Source organism: Grus americana, chromosome 1 (genome assembly GCF_028858705.1).
Source record: "Grus americana isolate bGruAme1 chromosome 1, bGruAme1.mat, whole genome shotgun sequence".
Taxonomy (NCBI): Eukaryota; Metazoa; Chordata; class Aves; order Gruiformes; family Gruidae; genus Grus; species Grus americana.
Window position 1 is genome coordinate 107,123,627 of NC_072852.1, and position 25,337 is coordinate 107,148,963.

Below are 25,337 nucleotides of genomic sequence, written 5' to 3' on the forward strand. Positions count from 1 at the left end.
CAGGCCAGGTTTAGAACTTTTACTCTGTGCTCAGAGAGAACTGAAAGACAAAAACAAGAACATCCTAGACCTTATTTTTATCAGTACCCTATCTAATTAAGGCAACTTTAACCAGCCACTATGAAATACATACTTCAAATGATATGGCACTTTAAAAATCATCACTTGATTAATTTTGCTGCACAGAAGATGTTTCTGTGTTCGATAGTTATTCAGGAAAAGTATTAATTAACTCCTTGGGAATGGGTAGCATCTCACTAAGCTTTCTGTAAGACAGTAGAAAGTTGGGAAGGAAAAAACTTAAGATGATTTTCAATATTTTTCATCTTTCCATAAACTCATGCCATAAAAGTATTGAAGCAGGATTCTTCAGTACATGTCTACTTAACTTTCTAAATTGTCTAAATTGTCATTCCCATTTTCTTAAAAGCTATTCAGAATATTGACCAAGAGTATCATGAAAGTCCTAGTGCATATTTTCAGATCCTTGCTTGAACAGTGGCTTCAGTCTACGATTACTGTCATCTGTTGGCTGGGTAAAATGTAAGCCAAGACCTTTGGAATTCCATTTGAAATACTGAAATCTAACATGACCATTCTGATAAGGTCTTCACAGTCTTTATTTGCTAATGTAGAATTAACTTCTGAAATTAAATGGACATCAGTTGATGCTCTCAACAGTTTCTTCCTTTAGGCCTGGTATTTTTCATAGAATTTGAGAATTTAACAGATATACTTTCTTGAGCAACCTTGAAAGGTCTTGACAACTTTGTAAAAAGTTTATATCAAATTTGATATTGTTTAAGATCATTTTGGCTGTTTTTACTTAAAAGCCTCTTAGAGAGTCTCACCAGCCTAGGGTACTGGGAGAAGTTCATCGTGGTTTGAGCCCTCAGTCTTTAAACCATTTTTTAAACCTCTTTGAATCACCTAAAATGGAAATTTAAACTGCTTTTGGCAACTTAATACCAGCAGAGGGCATTACAGCATAGTTCACTAAAATCTAAAAACTTGCTTTTTGGAAACAATACAGATATGAACAGACAAAGTACATTGGAGGTTTGATAAGTACTTTACTGAAAGACATGTAGACTCTTAAATGATCATGTTGAACAGACTGAGGGGATTTCCCCATAATAACCATAAAAATTAGGTTTTTAAAACCTCGTTTTCTTCTTTAAATCAAAATGCAAATGTTGCAACACAAGTAGTATTGCAAAATACTACTACAAAATACCAAAATGTCTTGCAAAAAGTAGGCATGTGTATTTTCTTAAAAGCTGGGAAGCAAATTTAAAATTTTATAATTAAAAATAAAGTTGTTCGTAAAGAGAACCAACTGAATATGTTTGATAGGAATTTGCACCATTTCAAACCCTCTCAATGCCAAGGCAATGTCCCCTGGCCTGAGGTTGTTATCTCTATGTGAGGCTATCAATTCTGAATACACAAAAGTAATAGTTTCCCAGCTCCATCATTAGGAAGCAACATCTGAAAATGTCAGTTAAAGCTAAAACAAACAAACAGAAGTGTTAAATACATAATGCAAAACGATCGGGAATAATTGTCTGCGTGTGTGTAGGTGTAGGTTTGAATGAGGTTTTTGGCACATAATGTTTGTGTCTTGCTGTTGCTCTTCTACTTAACCACCCAAGAAATCCAACTACAGAGATCATATGTGGAAAGGGTAGATCCCAGGTAATATCCTCCCCTATTGTGGTCTATAAAAACTTTTCCTGAGACTGTTTGGTCTGAGTATTTATTTAGTCTGATATTTCTATCTGAACTACCATTCTGGTGCTGTCCCCTTCGAGCATTAAGATTTAAAGAGTGATATTTCTGTTCTTGTTGCATTCTTTGAGGTTAGCTATGAGTCCATGCAGCTCTGACTGTGCCCTCCAGCTAAAAGTGGGATGTTTATCCAACAATATTGTTGAGGGTAAATGCAGATAAACTGTGTCTACTCAGTAACAACTTGGGAAATACAAAACTTGTCCATTTATATAAAAGAGTGAGTTTTTCACTTTTTATTTGAAAGCTGATTGCTGCATTTTTAGGCCTCCTCCAGTGCTCAGTGCATCTTTTTCTGTTAAGAGGTGAGAGAAGAGGAAACTGGAAGTCATATACCTATGTGATCCTCGCTTAAGGTCATGCTTTCTACTGAGGAAAACTCCATCACGGTATCACAGAAGTGATTCTCTGACCTGCTAGACACAGTCACTACTCCGCAACCTTTTACAAACATACTATTTTTAAAATAGTCTTGTTTTATGCCAGCACAGTTTTTTGAGAGCAGCAGCTGCTGGCTTTAAATTAAATGACAAAATCTCCGGGAAGAAGAGGAGGAACACGCTGACGGCATGTCTACACAGTCAGGAGCAGATACTTGAGTGCCTGCTCCTCGCACACGGCAAGCCAGGCGCACAGAGCCAGCTGCAGTGCAGCAGCCATATAGCCATGTTATTACAGTAATGAGCCTGAGCTAATAAGGCCTGTTGAGACACAACCTGTGTTAGCTCAGGCTTGGCACTATGATAGCATATTTACTCAGCTTCTGGATTGGAGCTGGCTCGTGTCGGGCTGTCTCAGAGAGTGGGAGGAATAGCTGTGTTACTGGATGCTCCTAACTATGTAGACATACCCTGACAGATTTGTCCTTTGGGAGGTTTTAAGGAGAACACATGCAAGACCAGTTTTCTTTTTAATGAAATATTTAGCTGGGGCCCAAGGCCTTCCCTCTAGTTTGTTTTTTTTTTTGGTTTGTTTCTGGTTTGGTTTTTTTTTTATTCTGAAGGCAGCCTGACCTTCTGTGAGAAAGGAGATGTATGCAATATGGGAGCCTGGTACTGTTCTTTCCTGCCCAAAGCTGGAAGGAACTATTTATAATTAAATAGCCTGCTGTATGAATGGGTATACAAGACTCATTGACAGCATCCTCTCCCTCAGCAGCAATCCTTACTTGCCCTACAGATGTTGTCCTTTATCAGTGTCTACTACCAAACTTCACAAGATATATCATCTGGGCACTTCTCACCAGAATCCATTAGGAACTAGACTGACAGTTCTGAGAAGAGAAGAAAAAAAAAAAAAAAGTAAAAAGAAAAACCGAAAATAACTCCATGTCCCAAAGAGGAGAGAAATGCTTCTGAGGGCCAGAAAACATTTAATATTGAGCAGAATAAGATGCTTCTGATCAACAGACCACTGTTCTCTGTTTTGGGGATGAGGGGTTTAACTAATCTCTTTTTTTTTCCCTTTTTTCCTTTATTTCCTGCCTCAAAAAGTAGGGGTAGTTTGGTTTTACTCAAACACTTGAAATACATTTATACACATTTTTGGTTTGGAAATTAAACCAACAGACATTTTCACAGTTCTCTTGAAGTGTGGTTTTGAGAGCTTTTAATATGGATAAGGATTGCTGGGGTCTTTATACCTTTTTGCCTAGGGTATTTTGCAAGGAATTTTAGATTGTCTGTATGTATTCTGTACGTGCAGAAAAGGCTAAGGCCGGGCTAGCCCTTCTACACAGAGGCAGGCGGTTCCACTTGTTAATTAAAACAGACATATTACCACTTCAAGCAGGGTACCAACAGCAAGGCCAGCAAAGGGTCCTGCTAGCGTAAGATTCTTGCTGCTGCTTCCAGTAGCATACTGTGCCTGCTGACAGGTAGTACATACTTCTGACACCAGCAAATAAGCCTACCATCATGAGGCAAAGACTTTCTCCTCTTCCCATGCTGGTCACACAGCACACACTGAAAAATTTCAGGGGGTGTAATAAAATGTATGCTCGAGGCACTGAAACAGGATGTCTCTATCATTTGTAGTTCCATCCTCTCTTTTCTTCCTCCACTCAAGGGCAGAATGTAATATTAAAACTATAGTAAGCACTTTTTTTAATTAAAAGAGGTTAAATATATGGGATCAGATAGGCTTTCATCATACAATTATAAATTGTATGCTGGTTATTTTAAATTTCAACATGCAATTGAAATTGTACTGGGTGAGCTGGCTTGGGTATCTGCTTTGCATTTGACTGAGTTAATTCACTGCAGGTATTCAGTTCTTAAGTGGCGTCTGCTTTAAATATGTGCAGTAATTCAATCAAAGAAATAAGATGGATAGTTTATGTAATCCTTTTCATCTCCACATTGCTAAGGTTAACCTTAACTATTCATGAATTATAAATGCATACAGCAATCTCAAACTAATACATGTACATGTAAAAAACCTTTTTTGATGGCCTGTTGAAAACCATGGAATGGTTCCTCCTTTTAAAATATAATTGATGGAACCTACAGGCACTGTATATCATTTCTTCCACTTATTTGTAATCTTAAACAAAAGTTTTGTGCAACTCATTTCAAATGGTTGTCTCTGGTAATATTAAACCTTTCCTCTAAGCCAGGAACATAGGTAATTTTCTCTTCAAAATTTTGGATGCATCATTCTTACAGCCCTTTTCAGTGCCAATAGATTCTGTGACATGAATGGGAACCCAAAGGCAGATATTAGAGAACAATAACGCTCTGTTGAAGCCTTCACAATTCCTGGAGTAATTAAATAAAGAAAAAAGAATCCTTTCTCTTTCATTTTGTTAGTTCATTCAATGCCATTTGGATGGTTTTGCTTGTTAGCTTGCTTATAGGCAGTCCGAACAATCCACTAGGTGACACCCTCATACTCTTCCTATACTCTGTATAGAAACAAGGAGATAGTGAGTACTGAATAGCTCATTTGTTAAGCATTTAAAGCAAATAGTGAGATTTCAGGGACAGGTCTCTCTTTGTTTAGTAATATCAGAGATAACGCTGGGTATGTAATAAATACTGTGTTGTTTGTATATAAATTACATATTAAGCAGATTACCATTTTGTCACCAACAAGAACAAAACCACAGAGCAGAAGTTGTATGCAGTATTTCCTATAATTATAATAATTTTTAAAAGGCATTTGAACTCATCTGCTGAGTAGACTGAATAGAAAATATGCCCTTAGCAGTTTTTACTGGGGGAACAGAAGGAATATAGCTTCAGTGATTTTTTCTTTTTCCAGTGGGGATGTGCTATAGCATCTTTGAAACAGAAGTGAAAAGCCACATTCACCCCTAATATAAAGGACTATTAAAGGATAAACATCAATGGAATTTTGCATGTTTATGCCAGTGGTGAATTTTTCTTGTAGCCCTTTATGTTGATAACAATGTTTTATAAATCCTTTGAAGAAAGGATCTTTTGTCATGTTGTTTTTATACACCTAGCATAATGAGGCTTGAGCTTGTTTAGGGTCTCTATCTACGAATTCAACATAGCAAATAAAATCTTGTATTTTATTGCTAGTATTCCTTATTGTGCAATTACTATGAGCACTATTCTAAATGTTGTATGTAGTGAAAGACATGGGAAGTCTGAATTCACCAGTGGTGTAATTAAGAGTAACATCAAAGAAATAAGAGTTACATTCCATAATTAATTTCAGTAAAAGCAAAATCATGTTAAGGTCCTAACAATCAAACACAAGAAAATAATTTCTTTTGGATAGCATGTTTAAACAGTAACCAGCCAAGTCAAGAAAGAGACAGAAATTGACTTATATGGGCATGGAAATCATAACTTTTTTGTTTACTCATAATAATTATCCCAATTAATTATATGGCAACTGTAGGTGTTCAAGCTTTTGCTATCCATGCACTTTTTATATTCAGCTACACTTTACAGTGCTCTTTCTTCTAACAACTTCACTGGCTGTTTAGCTCTAATGTAGAGAAATCCATTTTGTTACTACTGAAACCTGCAAAAAACTACTGAAATTATATACTGTTCTGCTGTCATCTATGTTTATTGACTTCAGTTAGGATTCCTAGGATGCGTTAGGCCATAATACACTTAGAGACAAATATACAGAGAGAGATGTATAACTTATTTTTCCATTTCATTTCAGCTTATTAATGCTTACACTTAGAAAAAAAAAGATTTTTAATAGTTTTTTAAGACATTTTACTAAATAATCCAACTGATCACTTCTGTGGTGTCCTAAACAGTCTGGGAAGAAACAGGTCTTGAAACTTAGTATATCCGATAGAACAGTAGCAGGAATATAGCAGACTTTTTAGGTGTCTGTCCTTTTTTTAATGAGTATTACATTCTGAGGGTAACATAATGTGATACAGTAATTTAAATATATTTTAGACTACAGTAGGTAAATGACTAACATTAAAGTGATTAAGAGAATGACTGGGGGGAAAAAAAACCCAAAACAAACCACAAAGTACAGGACACATGAGTTACTATGAGTGAATGTGCAAGTGCATTGGCTGTTTTTGTGTGATCTTGAATCTATATAGTTGATCACATGAAAGCAGACCCAAGCCTGAGACGGATGTCAGGCAAATCTTGACAAAAATCTGTGAAAATAGTTCTAATTTGAATAAACTGTACAGACATCTTCATAATAATCTAATTGGTAATGCTAACAGTGCACTCTTACCTGAACTAGTTCTCTGTGAGGTCAGTGGAAGCTCAATTGTAGCATATAGAATAACGTTACTGATTTAGTCATCCTCGCTGCCAGCCTCAGAATGCTCAGAACGATAAACTCCTTGCACATATGCAGGCACGTGCACATCTGATCATACAATATACACACACAGGCACATAGGTATTTCTGGCAGCCAGCTCCTAGAGATAACCGGAAGGCTACACAGCATTTCTAAGATCAGGAAGGTAAGAATCATTTGAAGTTCAAAAAGGTTTGTGGAGAGAGTGTGCAGTTGCCCCCATAACACATCCAAGACATCGTGTGCATATCTCTGCCTTTAGAAAGAAGTACCCTGGGATCTCTTACAGAACTTCAGGTTCTTCTGGGTAACGTGAAATAAATAATCTGTAAAAGCCTATTGTCCCTTGTATCAGAGGCAGCACTGATTTCAGTCATTTCGAGGGAAGAGTGCCATCTGCTGAACCACAACTATCATTTCTGTAGAACCTTTTCTTTTTCTTGGAGGTTTCCCAACCAGAGTCCTGTCCCTCAAACACAAGCAGTGGGTGTCATTTTGTGCATAGGAGTAGTCCTAGTCTCTCACAAATTACATGTTTGTGTAAGTCTGAAAAATGGCGGGTGAGTGTGTGTGTGAGATTTAGGAGAAGATAAATACCAGACTAAAAATTCAGTCCTTCAACTGTTGTGCATTCAGTATGGTATGAAATTTAAATAAAAAGATACATGCTGGGAATTAGAGCTAATGTTTCACTTTGATGAATGCACTAGATGTATGCTATTGTACAATCAAATGCATACATCACTGTATTTTCTGTAGTTTTAAAATTCACTTAAAAACATGACTTTATGTTACTGGAAGTGGGCTATTTTTTTTCTATGTTTTTTGGAGGTAAAATTATCCATTGATATAATTTAGAGTGGAATATAATTTTACGACATTTTTGTCTTCTCCTTTTCAGATGCCACCCAATTTATTTTATCTGATTATTTTTCAGGCATTCATATTTCACTTATTACAGAATTAACACAGCAAGTACACCTGCATTTTAATACACATAGAAGAAGTGTTCCACAGACTTTAAGAGGTTAAAGAAGTATTTCTTTTACTAGCACATTTTATGACATATATCTATATGTATGTGTGCATCTCATATATGTATATATGTCTCAGTATCAAGGACAATAAGGATGCTTGAATAGCACACATTTTGTAAGAACATCTGCAGAATTAACGATGATGTCAATTAGTTTATTCTGATATCAATTACTTTAATATATTCTTTATTCTGAGATATTCTGATGAATTTCTGTAGGCTTACAATTTGAAGAGATTCACTCAGCCGTGCAGCTGTTATATATTATTACAATCTAAATGAATTTTAAAAAAAGATAATTAGAGCAGTATATATCCACTCCTAGTAATTTTTCTGCAGTAAGAAAACAGTGACAGCTAAAGATTATGTTATGAAGTATCTGAGACAGTACAAATTGAACAAGTCTTTGAAGCTCTAGTGTACTTTCACTATCGGTACCTAAAGGAGAATGAATCTGTACTTACATTCACCTCATGATCATATGGTAAGGTTGTTCAAGCTTCAGAGCTTTAATCCGCTGCTGTAGTTAGAATATCTCTGTATTTGAAACGTGAAATAAGAAAATTAACATCCCACACACGTAAGACTTCAACACAGCGTAAAATTTTACTGGCCCTTTTTTTGAATGACCTAAGCAAAAGTGTGCATGAATCTAGAAATCTACTATTTCACTAATATACAGGAAACAAATTTGTCTTGAGTAGAGAACGCACTCTGGGAACTAAAGCTAAACGCTTTATTTACTTTCTCTCCACACCGTATATACTTGTTGCCATTACAAAGTAAATGGATTAATTTATGTTGCTAGATAATACATATGTCATAGACATACATTAAAAATGACGTTTTTACAATTAAAGATTACAGGGAATATTGACAGCTTCATATAAAACCAGGGAGACATAAAAATGACACTTTACAAGAAATAAATACATGTATATATAAAATATATGTATGTATGTACATTCACAGAATATGTAAACCCATTTATTCCCTATAGAGTGACCTACTTGTAGATTTGTGGGTTTGCTTTTTTAACAGAAGCAATCAATTAAAAATATGTAATTTGGTACAACATGAGTCTATCAAGTGATTGATACTACAGAAGGAATAAAAAAACATGCCTTCAAAATGTTATCGGTGGCAGTGGTGGTGTGTTTCTGGAAACTATTTAGTCTAGGCATAAAAAAAATTATCTGACTATATAGTAACTGGAACAGGTTACCTAAAGAGGATATGAAATCCCAACCATTAGAAATGTACAATAATGGTATTAAAAAATACTTGTTGGTGGGAGTCTACTTGTATTTAACCCTATCTGAGGGAGGTGAAATAAATGAACTCTTGAGGCTCATTTTCAGGCCTGCATGTGACTCCCATTTATTTAATTAAAAAAGAACAACTGAAACCTAATTTATTGAAATTGCAAACTTCTCACTAGGGTTCAAGGATTATCCTAGGACCTCGTCACTGTTTTTGCAGTGTGTTTTAATTCTGCAGGGCTAATACATTTTTCTTTCATAAAGTGAACAATGGCATGAGGTCCCTGAACAGAAAGAGGAATTCTTGGCTAGGTACGGCTTCAAGAAATCTGGTCACGTGCAAAAGTATTCACTGTTATTGATTCCATAGCTACGATTGTTTTCTAAACGTGTTTGGAGTTGGACACTAATTCCTTTTTCTCTCTGAAAATTAATGTCTGATTGGTGTTAGAACACTAGATTATTTTCCTAACTTTTGGGTGTTCCAATGCTTGGTCTATTATCACAGTTTTAGTGGAAAATCGTCAGCTTGGCTGCTGCTGATATACATAAACACTTACGAACCAGGAACTTCCTTTTCCAATGTAAACCAGTTTCGCTTTACATTATTGAAAATTTGTCTTTAGAGATCTCGCATAGAAGTGGACTAAAACAGATTCAGTGCAACCCACAGGACCTTTCTGATGTTGGACTTTCAGTCAGAGTTTGCCCTGTGCACCCTGAGGGAGGCAAAACGAGGCAAACGTAGTGGCATGGCAGCATGAGCGTGGTTAGACTGATGGTGGCTGAGAGCATCCAAACCTGTTTGGCTGATAACAATGCAGGGCACGTATAAATCCTACGACAGGAAGTGAAGGAAGGTTTTCTCTGGAGTTTTATTATCCCACTGCAAGAAAAGGCTCACTTGCAATGGGGTTAATATATTCAACATGCTTCTTGGAAATTAAACTTTTTACATCTCGTAACAATGAATCAAACCTAGGAGTAGCTGGAGCTTTGCTGTGAGGTGGTAGCGCTGCTCTACATCTGCTTTATGGGCAGCAGTCTGTTTTCCAAGTCCACCTTCCCTTTTCACCTACCGTGTTAAGCCTTCTTGCCCCACCGCTACCTCTTGTGGCGCGAGCTAAAGCTAACACAACCATGTGGAGCTGCTCGTGTAATTCTGCACAGTATTTGTCCATGCGCCCAGCTGCAGGAGCGAGGATGTGAGGACGCTTGTCCCAGAGGTTTGCTCCAACGCCTGGAGCACAGCCAGGCCGCAGGCACCAGGGACCATCCAACAAAACCCAGTCTCCTTGCTCCACCGGGAATGCCGGATGATGCCGTACCTGCCCGATGATGCCGAACCTGCCCGCAATGCCGCTGCTAGTGCCAATGATCGTTGCAGCAGAGGAAAGGAAAACAATGAGGCAAACCGTGAGGGGAAAGGCTGGCTGTGGCCCTACCTGTTGTGGGCCTGCGCTGCCCACGCCGTGGTGGTGAGTGGGTGCCTAGCGGTGTGGAACAGCCCGGTGACAGGAAACCAAATGCCGGTAACCTCGACGGAGGCTTCAACACGTGTCAGGCGATTTTCCATCTGGGGCTTGAGGTTCGGGAGACCCGAGTTGGGGATTTTTTGTTTGTTTGCTTGTTTACGGGGGGGGGGGGGGGGGCGGAAATCAGCACTTTTTCTGTGACTGATGCTACCCCCGGCTCAGACCGGGGTCTCCCGCCCCTGCCGCAGGCTCAGACCGTAGCGGGGGAAAGGGGGGGCTATGCTGTGCATCGCAGCACGGTCGGAGGCGGAGGGGCCGCAGGCGCCGCGCTACGCGTTACCTTCGGCGGGCGGCCGGCGGGGGGAGGAGGCGGGAGGCGGTGCCGGCTCCGCGCGGGGCGGGGCGTGGGGGGATCCGCCGGGCCGGGCCGCGCCGGGCGTGCGGGGGCCGCGTAGGTGCGGCTCCTTTAAGGTGTCCTGAGGCGGCACCAGACCTGCCGCGGCAGCGGCGGCGCGGGGAGGAGGCGGCCGGGAGGGGAAGGGGAAACCCACGGCTGCCGCGAGCGACTCGACGTGACACCAGAAAGTTCAGGCGCGGCGGGCTCGGCCCCGCCTGACTCGTGCACCCCTGCCCCGGCGGCGGGGGAAGGCCAGGAGCCGCTCCTCCTTCTCCCGCCGCCGCTGCTGCACCGAGGGCGGGCGTGTGGGGCGGGTGGCTGGGGGCGTTGGCCCGGGGAAGTTTTGCTCGCCCTCTTTCTCTCTCTCTCCTTTCTTTCTTCCTTCCTTCCTTCCTTCGCCCCTCCTGTGCCCTCCTCCGGCGCTGGGGTGGGGGCGAGTTTGGGATTCCCGCGTGCAGGGGGTGGCGGCGATGCTGGGCAGGGCGAGGGGCTGCCGCCGGGGCTCCCCTGCCCGCCGCCCCGCCTGACTGCGGCCGGGCTCCGTCGCGGCCCCCGACGCGCCCGCCTCCTTCCCCCGTGATGGGAGCGGGGGCTGCCGCCGCGCCGCCGAGCTCTGCCCGCCGCTCGCCCCGCGCCGCCGCTGCCCAGTGACTTGGCGGGGCACTTTGCGGAGAGCGCTTCCCTGCTCGCCTTTCGCCTTCGGAGGGCGGCGGAGGCTGGTCCGTACCCGTCCCGGCTGCGTTCCGTTACTGGCTCGTCCCGGGCACCCAAAACAAAGTGTCGGGCCGGAGCAGCAACTTGTGATCGGGAGGCGGCGGACCTCGGCTGCGTGAACTCGAGGATCTTTTGTTTTCTCCTGTCCCTTTGGATGGTCCTGGGAAGTGTCAAGGCGCCGCCGAGGACAGCCAGGGCCAGGAGAGGGGAGGCCGGCCGGAGTTGGCGTGCTGCTTGGAGCCCCGCGGATCTGACAGTGTCCTCCCGGAGACGGTTCGCCCTGGGAGTCCGGCGGGACTAGGAAACCTCGCTTACGTTAAGCTTCTGTGGAATTACAACTGGGGGCTCTTCGTTTCTCCCCCCGCTCTTCTGGCATGAGACTGCTTGCAGGCGCCACCCGAGGACAATGATCGCGGAGTTTGCTCACTTTTACCTCTTTGGATTCATATGTCTCACCTCAGGTAACCACCACACGTAGGCGAGTCGGATACGAGGCCGCGGCGGTGACCGTGCTCCCGCCGCCCGCCCCGGTTTGGTGGGGGGAGATGCGCTAGCCGGCCTCTCCGCGCCTCCCGTCCCCCTCCTTTCCTCGGAAACGAAGCTTGACTTCCACACGCTGGGCGCCCAGACCACGTTTGTCCCGGGCGCGGTGTTGGGAGCTGCCGCCGGCCGTGGCCCCTCCACGGGCGGGGGCTACCCCGGGCTGGGCGCGGGGACCGGGCTGGGGGGGTGCGCGGCGCTGGGTGCGGCCCCGGGGCTGCGGGCGGCGGCGGCGCCCCCTCCCCCGCCGGCAGCAGGGGCGGCGGGTTCCTGAGGGTGGTTTGATGTAACCACGGGTGGTAACGAGCCCCGGCGGTGAGGGGACGGCGGGAAGTGACCCCGTCCTCCCGCGGGAGGTGGGCTGCGCCTTCCGCTCGGCTGGGGCTCCCCACGGGTAGCGCGCCAGGGGAGAGGCCGCAGGTACTGCGCACCCTCTGCCCCGGGCGGGCCGTTAACGGCTTTCACCCCCTCCCGGCGGCGGGGGCAGCCCGGCACGCTGCCCACGCGTGAGGGGGTTAACCCCGCGCACTCACCCCGGGTGGGGAGCACGGTGGGCGGGGGGGTGACGGAGGGGGGCTCGGGGACAAGTTTTGCTTCACCTTGGCAGTTAAAGTTTACTCACGTGTGTGAAGTGAAGCGCCAGCGTGATAGATGGGAGCAGGAGAGATCGCCGAGGAGATAGGGGGGATTAATGGTCATTAGGCACTGTTTGCGCGGGGCTTATGCGTGTTGGGGCATCTTATCGTGCCTGTAGATTGAAGATAGGGTCGTACTAATAGGGTATTGTTGATGGCAGATTTTGTTCTCTGTAAGCACCCTATCAAATCGTGGTGTCGAGGAATGTGATAAAGCGCAGCGTGTGCTGTCCTCAGAGCCGGCGCGCATCCCTCCGCTTCGCGGTGGCGTGCCCATCGCACCGCTCAGCCCGCGTGGCGTGGGGCGTTAACGTGGACCGGGGTGGTCGTGGAGGTGCTTGGCGTTTGGGGGTTGTTTCTACGTAAGCTTCCTGTTGCTCTTAGGAGGCCGGATTTCTCTGCCTGCAGTAATCCCGTTCTCAGCAACGCCTTTTGTCATACATTAAGCTAAGAGTAAATTCAGTAAAACCTTGTGTTAAGGTTAGTTTGGGCGCTAACTTTTCTACCCTAATTGATTTTTATAAGTTTGCTGAGGACCCCTTTGAGTCATTGAACTTATTGGTAGCATGAGACACCTGGTCAGTAAATGAATGAATGAAGTTTTTGAAAGACTTAAGTACACCGCCTGAAGCTTTAAGTCTTAATTAACGTCACCAAATGCAATAACTTATGTCTGTTTCTAGATTATATCATAAATTTTACTATTACCTTTTTGCTGTTAGGTATTAGGTTTGCTTCTTGTGGCTTTGAATATGGAAAGTTTTGCTTCTCTCTAAAAAAGAGTAACTCTCTTCACTTTTGAGCGTGTCAGTCATGCCATCTTCAATTCACTGTTCTCTGTATTGCCTTCTTTATCTAATGGAAGAAACAATTGGAATGGGGAAGAGCCTTTTCCCCAATCTGCTCTTTGTAAATCTTTCATGATGATCATCTCAATTATGGAAAAGTTGACTTCATAGACAGTGTACTCTGTAAGTCAGTTCTGTACTTGGGGTATCATTAACTCCAAGTTAAGAAGCAGGGTTGGGTGTCATTTTTTTGGTGTGGGTTTATGAGTTGTTTTTTAAATTTTTTTAATTTTATTCTCTCGTCTATTTTTCAGATAATCAATAGAGTAAGATGGTTGTATGATGTTTTGTGTCTCCTTTTTTTTTTTTTCCCTCCTTCAGGGTAGAGATGTCCTCTTTAATAATGTTGATTCCAGCTGAGCTGGGGAGAAAAAAAGAAAAAAAAAAAGCTATGGTTTTTTATGGGGTTTTAATTTTGCCTTGTAAGCAAAGTCAGTAACAAAGATGGAGACAAACACCAGAGAGTAACTTTGCTCCAACTCCCTTACCAGAGGGTTTTTTTTTCCCCCCCTCAGTTAGAGTGTGGTCAAATAGTCGGTCTTGTGTCTAGAACAATGGAGATGCCAGAAACCTTTGGCAGGATGAAGTTTGAGGGCAGATGGCTGCAGTGCAGAAGGAAGGACAGGACTCATCTACAGCAGTTTCCACACTGAAATCCTTTGAGTTCTACTGACAGCTGATCTGCTTGCAAGTTGATTGATCCTTTCCTCCCTTTTGCACTGAAGGTTTTCACTTCCCTCACGCCCACTACTGAATCAACGGTTTGTGTGGCCACACTCTAAATGGGATGTTAGAAACTTCTACTGAGAGATGGGAAATAATTGGGAGATGGGGAGGTGGAAAATCTTAATAGAAAGGTAAGTGCGTTAGTGTTTGTTAAAACAGTAATTGGTAAACCACTTAGAATTTCAAACCCCTAATTTTTACCCTGGTGTTGCCTCTGTGCCTTGCTGTGAAGTACTTTCTTTCATCTAAGCCTGTGGTTAATAAATGTAGAATAAATTTAAAATTTGAATAATTTTGAACACTGGAATTTAGCAGCTTTCCTCCCTTATTCTCCCAGTGTAATTTCAATGCTTCTTTGCATAAAGATAAGAATAAAAATTGCTTTAAGGAGTACTTCTCTGGTATCCTTGTTTTCTTGAGTATTTACCTGCTTTCTGCCCTTTTTCCTCCATTTTGAGGCAGGTTTTCCTTCATAATCCATTGAGTTTTCATCTCTCCACCTCCCAGGAAACAGCAGCATCAAATTAATACATTTGGAAAATAAAAGCTTTCGGTTATCTGGAAAGAAACATGCAGAATGATTTTTCTGGGAATAAGAGTGTCAAGGTTCTGGTTTTCCACATGTGTGTTCACTGCCCTAGCAATTCTCAAGGCTAAATATGGTACTGTGTGATTTTTCTGATCCCTCCACGGAAATATTTGTATTTCTACGCGGTATTTCATTGCATTGCTGATTCCCATCTGCTCAACATGTTTTCCCCCTTTCCTGTCCGTGATATCCCGTACTGATTAGTGCACTTCATGTGGGATTGGTACATTTGCTCAAGAGGGCTTTTCGTGCGGTATGAAATAGGCAGCTCTGACAGCAGCGAGGCAGGCCTGGTTTCCAGTGATAGTTCTAGCCAGTGGAGGGCAAAATTGTCTCTTGTATTTCTTCATGGGAGAGTTATCGTCTGACAGTTAATAGTTTAAGGGGTGTCCGTGGAGTGTCCCCAAAGTCCTTTCCAGTTGGCTAGCCTGCCTGCTGGAGTAAATACATCAGTCATTTCTTCTTTTATACATTTTGGTTGTTTGTTTCATAAGTTTGTACTTAGAGGAAAGTTTCCCTTCATGAAGTGATCTTAGAGTATTTCTGCTCTCTTTCCATATTTGCTGCCTAATAGTAATAAAATAAGATATTTTAAAGTATTACACAGCAATTCAAAGGATTATGAATGTTTAAGTGCATAATCTGTAAAGTCAGTCAGTCACCCCAGAAAGCATAAAACCCAGGTGTTTTCCACCTACCCCAATATGTTTTGTGCTGTTCTAAGTAATTTTACTCTAACGATGTTTAAGAAAGATCCAGTCAGCTACTTGCAGTTGAAGAAGCTGGCAGTGCTTGCACTGTGAGGACTTCAGACTAGAAAGCAAATAACCACATGCTATGAATTAGAGAATGTGCCATCACAAATAGGAAATCATCAAAGTATCCAGGTGTTTGACTGATCCTAAGTCACTTATCCTTGTGACTACTGATAGTATCTGCGGTGATCAAATGTGTTTGGTTTTTTTTTCCAATTTGCATTAATGTTTTTTTCTTTTCAACTAGGAAGAGACATTTTTTTTCATATAGCTTACGTAGTTTGGATACCAGTTTAAAACAAAAGAACACTCAAGATGACTTTTTTTGCTCACCACAGTGAGTGTTGGTTGTCAAATGTTTTCTTGTTTCTATGCCATGTAGTCCCATGCTATTGTCCTGAAACAACACAGTATTTTTATTAGCAGGGATCATCTGTAAAGCTCATGGTACTGAACTTCGGAGGATTACTGTGTACCATTCATAATATTTTATGAGAAAACATGAATTTATGTGAAGGATACTCCTGAATCTCCTGCCTAAAGTCTACAGGCTAAAGGTTCTGTTTGGATTGATAAAGATAGATGGACCATTACAAATATTATCAGAAACTAGTGACACTTAGGTAACAACGTTGTTTAATGTCAAACATTAACATGTGATACCCGTGCCAAATTATGTTTTAATACAAAATGCTTTGGAAGTGATGGCTAAAGAGGCCCAATGGGGGATCAAAACCAATCTTTTTTTTGTAAGAAGTAGAGAGAGAAAATATTATCTTCAGACATTCAAGACAGAGAAATCTACTGATGTACTTAAGAATCTGAGAACCTATTCCCTTGCTCTCAAATAATATTATTTTTGGTTTGGCACTTAATTTTCCTAAAAAACTGAAAGAGTTTTGTTTCACAATCCTAAACAAGTGTAATATTATGTCTCATTAGGAAATAGCTTTGTCTAATTCATTTAATAATATACTGGGGCTAGCAAGTCCAGTCACTTGCTCAGCTTTTACAATTTATTATTTTTGTCATAGTTAAATGCATTATGTGAGTAACAGTTGCTTGGCTTGGTGTCATGGTAGCTGTTTTAGATTCTTCTTCAAAATATTTCTCTTTCGTAGTGAAGATCAGTGTTATAGTTGTGAATTTGTTGGGGTTTTTATGTACTTGAATGGCTAGGAATGAAGCTTTTTGTTGCAAATAGTTTTTAATATTTTGAGGTTATTTTGTGGTCAGGAAGTTTGTAGGAGTCTTGCTCTTTCCAGGCAAACTAAAGGGCACTTAAGAATTTTATATGTTGAGGTCCTGACACATTTTATTTATGTATTCTGCTATATAATCTCGTTTGGTGGTGATAACCTTCCTTAACTTTTCACCTGAGTGCCTCTTCATAAAATTGTAAAGTAAATAGTGAAATAACTGAAGTAGCAACTCAGGTGTATTTTAAGTCCAATAAATTGTGTAAACAGGGGAAGTAAGAGTATAATCCTGTTAGTGACTAGAAGCTTGACCAAGAGGTGGGAGTAGAGTTACAAAAAAATACTCTTCTTAAATATCTTGAAAGTTAGAGGTGCTTTTAAGGGCAGATAACTTACTAGTTTATACCTTCGCTTCATACCTTCTTTGGGTTACCTGTGTAGGTCCTAATACTGCTGTTTGACTATAATAACATGTTTCACACATACGTTGATGCCTCTTGGCCGATTATTGCGTCAGCCTTAAATCAGCTCTGAATTGATGTGAATAAAAGGGCATTTTATACGAAGAAAGAAAATGTCTTATGAGAGCAAATGCTTTGGTCTGCAGATGTGGGCCATAGGTGGTAGCTAGCTACGTTGGACTCACACAGTTGGGACTTAGTACTATGGAAAATCACAACAGGTGAAAGAGAGGAGCAGCTGGGAAGCTGATAATGACTTCAGTTTTCACTCAGATGTGCAGAGTTCTGTTATGCTGTTGTTGTATTACATTTTGGGGTTTTGGGTTTTAAAGAGCTAAGTTAATAATCAGGATACTGAAGGACTTAGGCCAGGTACTGGAAGTTACCTTTCCCTGACGATGATGGTAAGCTTTTCTGAAATAAGATGGTGGTGAATTTAATTCTGGATGCCAGAATTTCTTTGTTAGTTGACACAATTGTTTCATTAGAAAAATTGTGCATTTACCCACAAAAATGATAAGATACAGTTCCGGAACATTTGTTAAGAGGGTAGGCTTCTCAGACAAGGAATGTATATGTTTTAATTGGTGTTAAAACAACAGCACAAATTAGCCAGAGGCAGGCAAGTGTTTACTCTCATTTAACGTTACTGGAGTATCCATTTCAGGTATAAGTGGTAGGAGAAATGTCCTACGCTTCAATAAAACAATGAAAGGAAAGTATATTCTTTCCATGTCTTTTGAAAATAAAGTGAGGAAACTATTTTTAGTGGGAAGATGGAGTATATGAACTACTAATGAAATTAAATACTGTCAAATATTGAGAACTATTATAGGGTTCTCTGATATGTAGATTATTTTCCATGCCTCTCTTGTTCTGAAGTTTAGGAAAGTTTCTGACCAAGACTGGTGTGTGTGTCTGTGTATGACTGGTTAAAACAAAACAGATACATTGACAATAGTGTGATATGTGAATGGTGGAAGGCCAGTCTTTTAATTTAGAGCCGACTTGTGGTCTGTGTTCGCACCTGTGAACAGGGAAGTCCTTTGCTGAGGACAGAATGGTTTATTGACTGGTACATCCTCAAGGTGGCCTTACCAAAAGGAGGTGAACTCTGTGCTGAGAAGGGGAATAGAAAACCTTTTTCCTTCACTGTTTTAGTGGGAAGTAATGTTAATTGTGTTTTCTAGAAACAGAAACTTCGAAAATTAGGAATGAGGATCTACCACTAATCAGCAGAAAATGTGCTTGTAGATCTAGATAAAAGATCTGCATGTTTTAAAAGTTTAAAAAGGAGCTTTGTGTCTGAAACTGCATTTCACGTCCTCAAGCTTGCTCATAGTTGCTTTCAGTGCCATTGTCCAAAGAACTACACAGAACTTGAGCACTTCTCCATCTAGCTTTTAGTGAAATGATGTCAACGGGTTGCTACAGGAGTGAAGGCCCTGATGGTGTAACTTGTGTGTGCGCTTCACCTTCTGATGTAGATGTTCAGTATGTGGTTTTTGATAACAGCAGTAGCATTTTTTGTTGTCTTCAACCTCATTTTTAACACGTTTGGGTTTTATCTAAAAGGATTTTCTTTTTAATAAACTCTATACAACTAGTGCATAGAAACATCAGGGTTTTTTATAAAGACATCTTAGGTATTCATCTTCTCAGTCAGAATGTTGACATGTATAGAATACTTGTATTGGCCTATATACTTTCACAATATAGTAAGTATGTTGCTGAAAATTTCTTTCTTGTCTTTCAAAGAAATTCCATAACAAACAATTGGATTCCATATCTAAATAAGAAGGGAGTACCTCTGTGGGTTTGCTAACTGGTGGTAGAGATGAATTCCACAATGTACTCCCATTCACCTCTTGTTTTCTGCCACCAGACTTATCACCTTTAGAATGGCATAGGGCTTTCTGTACTACGTTAAATGTTTATATTTATTTACATGTAAGTAAATAACTGTAAATTAAATACATAGAACATTTAATTTAAATATAGCTTACTATAAAGTCAGCTCAGACTGCTGCAGTCCTGAAATACATATACTTTCTTTGAAGAAATGCGTAGTCAGATATGCAAAATTATTCAAGGTGCCCTTTTTGTTGGCAAGTATTTGCTCAATATGGTGTTGCATTACCTTAAGTCTAATGCTAATATAGTGAATGATTAAAATAGTATGAGCACTCCTTACTGTAGATTAAAGATTTGTAAAGCTGACAAGCCTGTGCTGAGCTCTGGATTTAAAATCTTAAACTTAATATTTTATTTTCTTCATCTTGCATAGTGAATTAGCAGTTGGATAAGCTCAATTTTGGAACAGCCTGTCTTCTCAGATGTGGAGTGCAGAGTACAGTGAGGGTTGGTTTCCAACCAATGAAACCTGAAGTCGTCTGTGACAGCCATGTGAGAGAACTGGACAGTCTGTATACTCTTGATGTTACTGACTATTATAGTCTTTGTCTTCTGCTCCTTTAACTGTCTTGTACATAAATCAGAATTGTGATTTCTTTAGTACTTTTAAACTGTTCCATGCTAGTATTGCATTAAAACTTGCTTGGCTAGCATTTTTGTATGTTCTGAAATTTGCATATCCCAAGGCAAGATATTTATTTTTCATTCTGGGTTAGTTATATTGCCTCTTATCTAATTGCTTAACTGCCTTTACATTGAAGATTAGACATATAAAACGGTTATTGGTTTAAAATTCATATATAGAAGACTTTTAATTTTACTATTTGCTTCTACAGTAGCATAATACACATTAACAGTTTCTCATCTTGGAAATTAGGATATAATATGTGGCCGAGGATAAAATGTGGGCCTAAAGATGTGCGCTGGATGAACTTCCCTTTGTTTTGGAAATAGGTAAAGGTGGAAAGAAATGGAGTTTTGGCAGTGACCAGATGGACATGCTTTAAAGAGTGGCTTGATTTTTTCAGTAAACGCTAAAACTCAGATTTTTGTAATCCAGGATGTTGTGAGTTGTTTAAGTTGGGAACCTACAGTCTAAATTTGGACCCACTTAAGATCAGTAGTGCCTTTTGAAACTCTTGATTCTAGTGTTTAAATTAAATTGCATAAAGTATCAGACTTCTCTTCAGTTGCAAATGTTTATAGATCACTGTGGGTAGTTAGCCTATCTGAAAATTGAGGTTGTGGTGAACGTTTCCTTGAGACCCAATTAACTGAAAAAAAAAAAGCTTTCAATTTGCATGTGCATCAATAGCTCTGTGTAGGGTGAGAAGCCAATGAAAAATGTGTTTGAGTATGTATTCTTTTAGAATCTTCTCAGCTTGTCAATTTTGTAGTATATTTTACTAACATCGGTCAAAAGCGGACTCTTCAACCTAAATGTCTTCTGTTGGTCAAATAAGCCAGTAAGCCCAAGCACGTAAGCCCAAGAGAAGGACAGCAGCCCCAAATCCAAAAGTAGGTTGTGCCTGTATTTATGTGGTGAATGCATAATACAGGGTCATAAAACACAGATTTTTTTTTTTTTTTTTTGATCGAATGTTCAGCAATGTCACTTCTCCTTTTTCTTCTCTCAGAACCTCTTGGCACTTGATATTAAACTTGGTGCTTGCTCTAACGTCGTGCCTGGAGATCTGTTGGATGCCAGGCAGGTTCAGAACTGGGATTTGCAAATTCTGAATGTTTTCTTCCCCCACCTCCCACTCGGAAAACTCTGTCAGTGCAACTTTCTGGTTTTGGAATATAGCTGATGCCCTAGGTACAGCAGTTGACAGATACTTTGTAATCAAAGTGTTTAATGGTAGGAGGTGATAAAGAAAAAAAAAAAGTAGTGTGAGGAAACAAGGAGAAAAGAAAAAAAGGTAAGGATAGTAACAAATTATTTTACTTTTTGCTACCCAAACCAGGAGTTCTCACTGGAGATGGTAGAGTCTGGGACTATGATGCTGTAGCAGCAAAATGTAGGAGAGAGAATGTAAATAACAAACTGGTTAAATGAAAAGGTGTCTGATGTAGCTGTTGAATGGAACTTGTACTGTGCCACTGCTGAGGCATAAAAGTGATTGGCAGGAGGCCCCATGCAAGGAGTAAAATCCTGTCTCCACCAACGTGGAAAATTATGGTTTTGGCTGCAAAAGGAGGTAAGGCTTGGAAAGAATTAGCATATCTCTAGCACTGAGGGGCATCTGGAACTGAATGGCTGGGTTAAATCATTCAGTAGTGATTAATGACACTCATTACTTAGGTTATACAGCCCTTAAAAATTAAAAGGAATAATTTAAAACTAGATGCAAAGCAGAAAGAAGGAATCATTGATACTGTTTACCTCTTGAATACAGAAGGTGGATGAAAGTCTTCCCTACCTTTTGATACAAGGAGAAATCTGTGAAGTGCTGCTGTTAAGTTTAGAAACTAAGAAATTAACTTTTGAACAATTGCTCTGAGGAACATTTTGTGACTTTGAAAATGTGTATGGAGCAGTCAGAGCCTTGAAATGGGAAGGAGTGTGCAGGATGGAATTTTGCTGCTGGTGAGTACTTTCCTTCTTAGAAAACATCAGAAAATTATTTCTATTTTCTCCTTCACTCGTGAGTGCTAATCTGTGTTGCCTATAGGGAAAGCAAAATATTGAAACATATAAAATGAAACAAGATTAGAGACATACAGAGTACTTATTTTAACTTCTCTTGAGCATGATTCTGGCAGTTACTGAGCTGAATGGTAATGTAGCTTGGTATCATATCAGGAATAATGTTCAAAATGTTCAAAGGCTGTCATTCCGTAGGAGGATTATAGTACTGATATAAATACACTTCTGTTTACTTCCAAGTTTTTAGTGGAGGGAATAGAGAAATCAGTGAAGCATGTGTTCAAGTGTTAATTTTTAGAACTGTAAAAAGAAACAAACAATGGCATCATTTATGATGCTATTGCTTAAAGTGCTTGACCTTTCTGCAGCAGATTCATAGGGGTAGAAAATAAAAGGGAGCTAGGCCCTTCTAGAATAAGATATTATCCCTCTGGGTCTTATCACTGCAAATACTAAAATAGAATTCAACTTTAATTTCTACCAGCTAGGGGCTGAGGTTCCCTAAACGGCATTGCTGAAAAATCTCTGCTCACAACATTTTTTGGCTTCTGGATTGCCAGTCTTCTCACTTGTTTAATGTCTGTCTTAGTTTTCTTTATTATTTGTGTGGGGGGGTGTGTGGTGTGTCCATCAGAAAGCAAGGAAGTAAGATTTTTCTAAAGCTACACGATTGCTTCTTTCCCATCCATGCATTTGTGGTAGCCATTACCATAATGTGGAATGAGACTAATTCCCACCTCCCCAGTACTCCATATCAGATGGGGATTTTTTTCCCTGCCTTTGCTGGGACAGCCAAGCTAGGAAGTTTGGCAGATTTGGGTTGACCCAATGCCTTAACCAGGGAGTGAATGTTATATATACAGGCAGCTTTTGGGGTTTTTTATTCTGCTGAGTATAAGGATTATTGATACTGTGAACATTTGATTTTCATTGATAACTATGAATTTTTTTGGGGGGAAATCACTATTTTAATGTCAGTGAAGTCAATTGTTATTATTCAAAAAAGATTAGCTTAATGTCTGCACTCAAATTATCGTGTCTTGAGGATTGATGTTTCTGTCTTTGACAGGAATTTACATTTTATTTTGCATCACTTTACAGAAAGACATTTACATTTTGTTTGCCTGTTACCTTATTGCAGGAAGGAAAGCAACAACCTCACAGCTAAAAATTCATGGTGACCTACAGTCCACTAATAATTAGAACTCAACAGAGTTAGTTGTTTAACTTGGTCATTTCATCACAATTCCCGTAGGCTTGCAGCTGATCATTTTGAATCTCATAAAATGAAATTTTATTTTACTCATCTTACGCAGGTCAAGTAAAAAGCCACATTGAGTTAATTAATCCTTTTGTTTGCAATGAACTGAAAGTGGCATTTGTTTTTATTCTAGCAGTCATGAAATCACAGGGTGTTGGCGACAAGTCCATTACTGGCTCTGTGCACTGTGTTTCTGAGGGCTTTTACTCCACCCAAACCATTATGCGTGCAGACTGTAATGTACTTGTTAAAACTTGCTTTAAAATGAGGATTCCATTTTTTTAAAAGCACTAATAAAGAGAAAATAAAAATAGCTCCCTGTTCTTTATTAGCATAAATGAGAGAGAAACAGCAACTCATTCCTTTTGTGGCCTGAGGAAGAAAAACAAAACTAGGATGAATCCTCAGCCCCTTAAAGTCAAAGAAAGTTTAAGTACTGATTTCAAGTTTTACCTTGTCTTGCAAAGGCTCAAGTTGTGTGTCACTTTTCCACTCGTGATGTTACATAGAAAAGCTTAATAGTGGAGAGACAATTAATAATGTCACTTAAACAGTGAGAAAAGTTTGAAGACTAATCAAATTCTGCCATTTAGGATCCTTTTTTGTCATTCATTGCAAGGTTGCATTTACTGTGTGTTGTGTTGGTGCTGCTGGTGTCTTTCCTGTGGTAGTCAGTCATTCCCCTGCTCCCTCAACACCCGTACTGGTTTTGGTTTAGCTTTTTTTTTTTTTGGCTTGCCTGTCTAATTACTTTTTCAAAGCATTTTTGGCTTTGAATTTTCCTGTGCTGTGTAACACACTTTTTTTCTGTGGCATCTAACCGGGATTGTGAGAGAAGTGTAATATATAAAACTATTAGTTTGTTTTACATAGTTCTGACTTTTTTTAGATAGCGCAAAATACTCAACAATTGCTGTTGCTCAGGTTTGAAAAGGAATAGTCTGGTTCCTACTAGCATAATATTTGAAGAATGCTGTAATATATTATAAACAGTGTTAAACACAGATTGCTTCTTTAAAGAAAGAATGGTGCCATCCATTTAAAGTAACAAGCTCATGAGCTTTTAGAACATGCTATTTCCAAATCTCTACTTAATTTCATTTTTTTCCCCCAAAGTTTTAAATTACAGAAGAAATAAAGCCAGACTTTCTGCTGTGACTAGTTTTTTTTTTTTTTCTCCTAGAAATACCAGGTGTCTGATCAATAGCATGTGCTGGGACGCATGAATTTCATCTCTGAGGAGACTTTAAACGCACTTATTTTCAACTTTCATGAGCTACAAGTTGTATGTCTTGTTTTGTTTGTCTTTTCAACTGGGCAATGCTAGGTAGAGTTTTGGTATTTCGCTACTGATTTAAGACAGATACGTACATATTTTTCTTCAGGCTTTTAAGGGCTCAAGTTTAAGTGGTAGATCATTACTCAACGCATCAAAAGTGAAGGGTGATTAACTCCGTCTGGGTGCATGCAGTGTAATTTTAGAGGCTACAAATGTTGTTACAAGTCAGGTTAAGGTTTAAAGGTGAAAGTTTGGCTGAATGAGTTTTACAGCTTTAAGTTAATGTACGCAAACAAAGAAACTGTTGTTTTCTACCCATTTATGTCTAGTGAGCAAGTAGCTCATGTGGTACAGAAAAGAAAATGTGAAGATTGTGCAGTTTGCCATAAAGTTCAAACTGCATACTTTTTATTTCAATTTAGAAGTTCCAGTAAATAAACTGAATCTAATACAACTTTGATTTTGGCTGTTCATCTTCTAAATGTGAAGTGAAGGGATAACGGCTTTAAACTAAGTGATAATGATAAACTAAATGATAATGGCTTATTATTAGAGCTTAACTTTTAACATTAATGTATTTTTGTAGATTTGCTCATATGCCATTAAATAATTTGAAGAACTTGTTGAGATAAAACCTCAGTAAAACTCCCCAAGTGTGTTTAAGCTTTCCTTCTAGATAGTTCTAAAATTGCATTCACTCAATTCTCTGACTTACTTTATTCCCGAATATTTAAGTTCAACAGTATGTGGGAAGAGAATAGATGTTTTTTGAGTGACAGGGAAGTTATACAGAAAGACTGGAATATCTTTTAAAGATATCAGCCTGATTGTTAAAATTGTAAGTGATGAGACAGGTAGAACCTCTCTGTGTCCTGTCACCTCCCCCCAGTTAAAGATTTCTTAAAGAGCCAAGGAATGTGGAAGCTTTTTTGAATATCTGTGATCGATTCCATTTACATCAGGTATAAGCTAAATGGTGTGGATTTTTATATGGCTGTGTACTAGTGTAAGCAGCCATTCAGCTGTATCTGAAGAAGTGA

At 40.1% G+C, this 25,337-nt stretch overlaps 1 protein-coding gene across 6 annotated transcripts in view; it reads left to right on the plus strand.

Annotated features, from left to right (window-relative positions):
• Positions 1–25,337, plus strand: part of ROBO1 (roundabout guidance receptor 1) — a 736,398-nt gene that overhangs the window by 414,405 nt on the left and 296,656 nt on the right. The window contains exon 1 of one of the 6 annotated variants that reach the window (XM_054805409.1): positions 10,824–11,901. The exons of the other annotated variants lie outside the window; for them this stretch is intronic. Within the exon in view, the coding sequence (XP_054661384.1) occupies positions 11,847–11,901 (55 nt within the window). The 5' untranslated portion in view covers positions 10,824–11,846. Of the gene's footprint in view, positions 1–10,823; positions 11,902–25,337 lie in introns of those variants that run through there. 6 annotated transcript variants of the gene reach the window in all.